Genomic DNA, 6614 nt, shown 5'->3' with positions numbered 1-6614 from the left:
GTTCTCGTTGCCCGGTGCCGGGGAGACGGTGCTCTCGCGATGCCTAAAAGAGCGCGCGGCGCGCGCTTCCTATTGGCTGCCAGGTCGCGCGGAGTTTTCGGGGTCCGCGCGCCGAGGGCGGCCGCGCTCGCGCCCTCTGCCCCCACCGCGGGGCGGGAGCGGGAGCTGAGGCCGCGCTGCCGGTGCCGCCTGCTCGCCCCGGTAAGTGCGGGTAGCTCAGCTGCGAGCGGGGCGGGGGACGGGGCTTGGCCCCTCCGGGGAGCGGTGGGGCGCGTCCCTGCACCGCCTCGCTTCGCCTCACCTCGCTTCGCCTTGCCTCACCTCACTCCCTCACCTCACTCCCTCAGCGCCCGTCAGGGCCTCGGGCCGCGGAGGCAGCGCCCCGCGAGCGGCAGGCGGGTGCTTTACCTTGGTGGGGCAACTGCACGGTGTCTTCGGATGGGGAAGGATTGCATCCTGCGGGTAGGACCCACCCTGGAGAAGTTTGTGGATTTTCCTCGTGAGTAGGGTATCCACTGGAGCACGGGAAAACGGTGTAAGGACTCCTTCTCCTTTAAGAGAGGAGCGGCAGTAACAACATGGAATGAACTGACCTGCATTCCCCCAGTCCCTGCCCCCTGCACCGCTGGGGAGGGAGGAGGTAGAGCCGGGAAGAAAAGGAAGGGGGAGGGTGGAGAGGTGTTGTTTTAAGATCTGGCCTTGTTTTCTTTTTATCCTTTTAAGTAACTGGTTTTGCTTGTCTTTATTCTTTTAAGTAGCTGTTAATAAATTGTTTCGCTTTAAGAAAGCCGAGTCTGTTTTGCCCGGGACCATGATTGGTGGGTGCTCCCTCTGTTCTTGTCTCAACCCTCAGTCCTTTTATTATATTTTTTTCCTCTTCACTTTACTGGAGAAGGAGCGGCTGTGTGGAGTTTAGTTGCTGGATCGGCCTAACCCACAACACAGACATAAATATAAATTGGGAGAGGAAGGGCTGGAGAGCAGCCCTGCCGAAAGGGATCTGGGGGTGCTGGTCGACAGCAGGCTGAGTGTGAGTCAGCAGTGTGCCCTGGCAGCCAAAGAGACAAACCCCATCCTGGGGTGTCTCACCTTGAGCACTGTGTGCAGTTCTGGGGCCTACAATGTAAGAAGGCGTTTAAGGTCCTTGAATGCATCCAGAGGAGGGGAACAAAGCTGGTGGAAGGGCCGGAAAGCATGTCCTATGAGGAGTGGCTGAGAACTCTGGGTTTGTCTAACTTGGATAAAAGGTGGCTGAGGGACGACCTCATCACTGTTTACAGCTTCCTGAGGAGGGGAAGTGGAGAGGAAGGTGCTGATCTCTTCTGCCTGGGATCCAGTGACAGGACGTGTGGGAATCGTTCAAAGCTGTGCCAGGGGATGTTTAGACTGGACATTAGAAAGCATTTCTTTACTGAGAGGGTGGCCAAACACTGGAATGGCTTCCTAGAGGTGGTGGATGCCCCATGCCTGTCAGTGCCTTAAACCTTAATTACATGCTTTTAACTTTTAGTCAGCCCTGAATCGATCAGGCAGTTGAACTAGATGATTGTTATAGGTCCCTTCCAACTGAAGTATTCTGGTCAGGTCTAGTCTATTCTTCGTGTGTAGTGATACTTCCCAAACTAACAAGAAACCAGAGCTTATTTATTAGCCGCTTGTGTTCCTGGGATGATGACTGCCAAGACTTGGTGCTATTGCAGCCAAACCCTGGACTGGGCCTCTAGATAACAAGGAAGTTTCAAGCTAGCTTTCTGTTGTTGGATACAAAGCTTTCATCCAGTTACAGCATAAAAGTCACCCCTGTGATAGAAGGACTGACAGATCCCAGCTTGTTTCTGTTTGTAGATGAGATCTCTTACTTCTGTTTATAGCAGTGCTGGTGAAATGGGAGAATAACTTATCAGGTCAATTTCCGGAGTAAACTGGGTGTTAACAGCAGCACCCATGGAAATAAAACCAAAAAAACCCAAGAACATATGTATAACAACTTACTTTTGTTGTGGCTTTTTTGTCCATTCCCTTTCTATCCATAACAAAAGCATTTCAGTTGCATGTTTCTAATTAAATCAACAGAAAAGGAGAAGTCACCAAGCAGGGTTGCTTCTAGGAGTCTCCTTACTTTTCCTGGTACTTCATGGTAAGTAAAGCGCACATACTTTTTATGCTGATTGAAACTTTAAGTATTGGAAATGCATGTTTTTAATATCTGTAGCAGCGTTTTTAATTTAAATTGCTTCTATGTTGTCACACTTTCAATAGCTGAACTTTGAATTGAGAGCAAATTTCTATATAATATGAGCAAAAGACGTGTCATAACTTTAGCTATTGTCAGGAGAGTAAATACATCTTTTTTTGGGTTTTGTTCTAGGGAATTCACCCTCTTAACTTAAAAGAAAATGTCTACATCTAACATTGCAGCAAGAGTGGAAACTTGGCTTTCATCCACGTGGCATGTTAAAGTTCCTTTGACATGGCTGGAAGCATGTATTAATTGGATCCAGGAAGAAAACAGTAGTAGTAACTTAAGTCAGGCTCAGATTAACAGGCAGGTATTTGAGCAGTGGCTTCTTACTGACCTAAGAGATTTGGAATTTCCCATTTTGCCTGACTGCATTTTAGATGCTCCCAAAGGAGAGTTGTCAGGCTTCTACTCCATACAGGTCGATTCACTGGTTGATGTTAGCCAGCCAGTGTATTCCCAGTTGCAGAAGCTAAGAGGGAGAAATACTGTAAATGAAGAAGTAACAGCCAGTACTCAGGCATTCCAGAAGCCCTGGGAAGCAAAGCCTAGTCGAATGCTGATGCTGCAACTAACTGATGGGATACACCAAATCCAGGGCATGGAGTACCAACCAGTGCCTGTCCTCCACAGTAATCTTCCTCCTGGAACGAAAATCACTGTACAGGGTAATATTGCATATCGTCTTGGAGTCCTTCTGCTTAAACCAGAAAATGTGAAACTGTTGGGGGGTGAAGTGGATGCTCTCCTGAACGAGTATTCTCAGGAAAGAGTCCTCGCTAGATTAATTGGAGAAACTGAAAACCCTAATTCTGTTGAACAAGCTGGTCACAACCAAATTGTTTCCAGGCCCGTGGATGAATTAGAACAAACTCTAGGCCCTTCAGATGAAGAGCTTTTAGCCAGTCTTGATGAAAATAATGAATTTACTTTAAACAGGGAAACGTCTTTAGAAAGTGGATACTGCACTAGAAGCAACAATTTCAGTACAGCTTCAGGTTCTCTAACGGCACACCATGGAAACGTTTTGCTATGGGAATCTGGAAGTCCTTTACCTCATTCAGATGAACAAGTTTCACCTGCCATGGAATATGCTGACTTTCCTCTAGAAGATGACTTTCTTCTGGAGGAAGAGATGCAAAGAGAGCTGGAAGAAGTGCCGCCAGTGGTCACAAACAGAAACACAGGTTTAATTACTGAGAGACTTCCGTGTACATCTAGAAGCTCCTGCAATTCATCTTTAAATGGCACTTGTGAAACAGATGTGACTGAAAGAGATAAGCCTGTAGAAGCTACCAGCAAGCAAAAGACTTTTGGAAGAACAGTAGTTGATGGAAATGGAAATAGTATGAGCAGCTTCTCACAGCAGAAGAGCCTGCATCAGACCTGCAGTTCTGCAGATTTTTCTTTGGAAGATCCTCCTGAAGAAAGGCAGAATGATACAGACCTAGATGGGAGCAGATGTAAATCCCAGCATGCTTCTGACAGCAGGCTGTTAAATGCTGATCCTGTACTTTTCTCAAAAACGGTTCCAGAAGCAGCTCAGCGGAAGCCTGATTCACAGATCCTTCCTTGCAAAGCAGTGGAGGCACATTTAGACTTAGATTCTCTGCCTTTCACATATATTTCCCTTCTCCTTGCAAAAAAACTAGAAACTGTTACAATTCTGAAAGTGAAGTGTTTTATTGTTACTCTCACTGGAAACCTCACAAGCAGCAATGGGTCCTGGGGTATAAAGGCAAAAGTTTCTGATGGTTCAGCTTATCTTGAAGTAGATTTTGCTGATGATATTTTAACAAATTTGATTGGCTTTTCAGTGCCTGAAATGAATAGGCTGAAAAAGGATCCAGCTTTACATCTGAAGCTTAAAGGTGGTTTAGAGAAATGTCAACAACAACTGATAGATCTCTGTTGTTTGATGACTATAGAGTTTAATCCACTTCTGTCTAAATCCACCGTATTAATTCTCCAGGATGCTGATGCAAGGCATCTAGAGCAATTGAAGACACGCTTGAATAAATAACATGTACAAACTTGCAGACTATACACTAGAAAACATTGCAGTCAGATTTCCCCTGAAGGACCATTGAAAGTTAAATTTTGAAGTTAAATGGTATGTCTTTTCTCTTATCAGGAAAAATAATGGAAAAGTGAGAGGAGGAGATGACTTGTCAGAGTGAAACTTAGCAGTTTGTTTCTTGTGGTGGTAGTATTGAAATAAACTTTCAAATGTTTCTGTCTTCATTTAAAGTACTCATGTATCCTTTTCCTCCTGCAAAACCCTCGGTGTCCTTGACTGATGATCTAAAGTAGCAGAATTGGCCAGGAAATGAATAACAACGAACAAACCGTCTCATTGTTACACTTTCTCAAAGATGATTACTTTCCTGATTTTTAAAAGGTAGCTATAGGAGACTATCAGTCTTTTCTTGGAGGAAAGTTGTTGAGTAAATTTAAACAAAGAATTATTGTTTAAATGCAGTTGCTTCTGACTATGTTAGCCTGAAAACTCAAATACGTACTCAGTGCGCAAGAACCTAAAGTGTAGAGAAATGAAGTATTTTCTTCTAAATGTTCAGGTGTAGGGAGAAAAAAAACCCAACTCTATATGTAAATTCATTAAAAAGCTGTATATTCTTAAAAGTCAGACAAAAAAATAAAGAGCCAAGTGCTTTTAAATCTTTTATTAACAGAAAAGAATGATTATAACATATGGGGAATCTTTTTTTTTATCATGTTAATGTTAATCATTGCTAATAGTTTTGAACCCACAGGTAACCTTATTCATTAACTTTTATGATTACTTGTCTAACCTTTTTGCAGAGTAGTCAATACTTGTGCTGCAAACCTGTTGTATATGTATATTTAATGTTGATCTTAATTTTAATGGATTTTTTCAATTTCTGCTTTTAGAATGTATAAAAATAAATATATTGAAGTTTTCATTTACACTTTGGTGAAAGCTGTTTAGTCACTTTAAAAGAAAAATGTACACCTTGTTGAGTATGTAGGGTTTCAGAAATGGTTTGATTGTGGAGTTTTTTTTATTCTTACTTTTCCTTCTTCCCATCCTTTTCCCTTCTCTTGTGGTTTGTCATTTGAAATTAGAAGAATTAAAATTCTGCCAGGGGTAGGGGACCAATGACAGGAAAAGTCTTGGCAGCATTTGTAGTGTTTGCAAAGAATGTAAAATTGATAGCCAGGAGAAGGATTTTTCAATTGGACTGTCATTATCTTTTTTTCAGAGCCTTTTTTTTTTTTTTTTTTGAACAACATCTGTTCGATTGTTGGGAATTGCTGTGAGAGACTGTCAGTATTGCCCTACTGCCTTGTTCCCAGTTGAGAAGCATCCTTTGAGACTCCAAGTGACCTAAGGAAAACTGGAGGTAATTTGCTAAGTAAGGTAAAAATGGAGGAAGGTGGAGGAGAGGGAATCTTTAGTTTTTTCAGGCTTAAGGCATGACCTTTTTTTAGGCTTCATTTTACACAGTTTAGAATTCCTGTGTCCCTTTCCTTCCTCTCCTTCCCTTTCCCTCCCCACTCTGCAGAGAACCTGAGCAAGCCATGACCCTATGAGTCATCTCTGAGTTTATTTTCTGAGGCTGTTGGGAATTGCGCATCATTTAGAACTATAACAGCAAAAGATTTTTCCTGTGTGGAACCTATATTGATGGGTCTTTAGTTACAGTTTCAGAAAAAATTGCTCTTTAGTAGGAAACTGACCAGCCTTCATCTCGTGTAATCCCTCCAAAGGATAATACAGCAGACTGTAAACCTTTACTGCAGTTTTATGGAAACATTTCTTTCACGATGAGTTACGGTTACGGAAACTTCCTTTGAAGCTTTGGCCTTACCATGTAAAAAGGATAGGAGTCCTTAAAGTTCAAGTTAAATGAGTAATCCATAGGTTTTATTCTACTTGTGCAAAGCAAGAGGAATGTCATTCAAAGTGCTTAAGCAGGATCAAATTAAGCATTGTCTTTGTTTCAGCTGATGAAGTCACACCTGCCCTTCTTTTTCTGCATTTGTGTTAAGGTTTATTCATCTCTGCTAAAAGAAGCTCATGCGTCTTCCCTCTTCTTCCCATCCTGTCCCCATCCCGCCTTAAAAGCACTGTTACTTGTCTGACTTTTCCTTCTCCCCCTCCCGCCATTATCCTTGTCTTCGTTTTCAGAATGTTCTTCCTGGAAAGCTACTCCTGTGTCTGTTCTCCAGTACAAGCAAGAAGGGAAATCTCGGTACTGCCGGCTGTTCAGAGCTTGACTGCTCTGCAGGTATTTCAGTGCATGTTTATGGTGTATAATGATTCCGGATCTGTGTTTAAGTTTTCAGTTAACTAATTAACTTAATTAAGTTTCATTAACTAATGAAAATT

The 6614-nt window shown here is 42.8% G+C and overlaps 1 protein-coding gene across 1 annotated transcript; it reads left to right on the top strand.

Moving 5' to 3' along the window:
* Positions 1-165: 165 nt before the first annotated feature.
* Positions 166-5073, top strand: RMI1 (RecQ mediated genome instability 1). Its single transcript, XM_086629446.1, has 3 exons — positions 166-201; positions 2074-2137; positions 2369-5073. Exon 3 carries the CDS (start codon positions 2397-2399, stop codon positions 4260-4262), a length of 1866 nt encoding a protein of 621 aa, XP_086485572.1. The 5' UTR covers positions 166-201; positions 2074-2137; positions 2369-2396; the 3' UTR covers positions 4263-5073.
* The last annotated feature ends 1541 nt before the right edge of the window (positions 5074-6614 follow it).

The sequence above is a fragment of the Tauraco erythrolophus genome, chromosome Z, assembly GCF_009769465.1.
Source record: "Tauraco erythrolophus isolate bTauEry1 chromosome Z, bTauEry1.pri, whole genome shotgun sequence".
NCBI classification, from domain to species: Eukaryota; Metazoa; Chordata; class Aves; order Musophagiformes; family Musophagidae; genus Tauraco; species Tauraco erythrolophus.
Note: the sequence above shows the minus strand (reverse complement) of the source record. Positions and strands in the feature narration are given on the sequence as shown.

Excerpts from the sequence above, each read along its gene's own strand:
- RMI1 (XM_086629446.1), top strand. The coding sequence starts at position 2,397 with ATGTCTACATCTAACATTGCAGCAAGAGTGGAAACTTGGCTTTCATCC.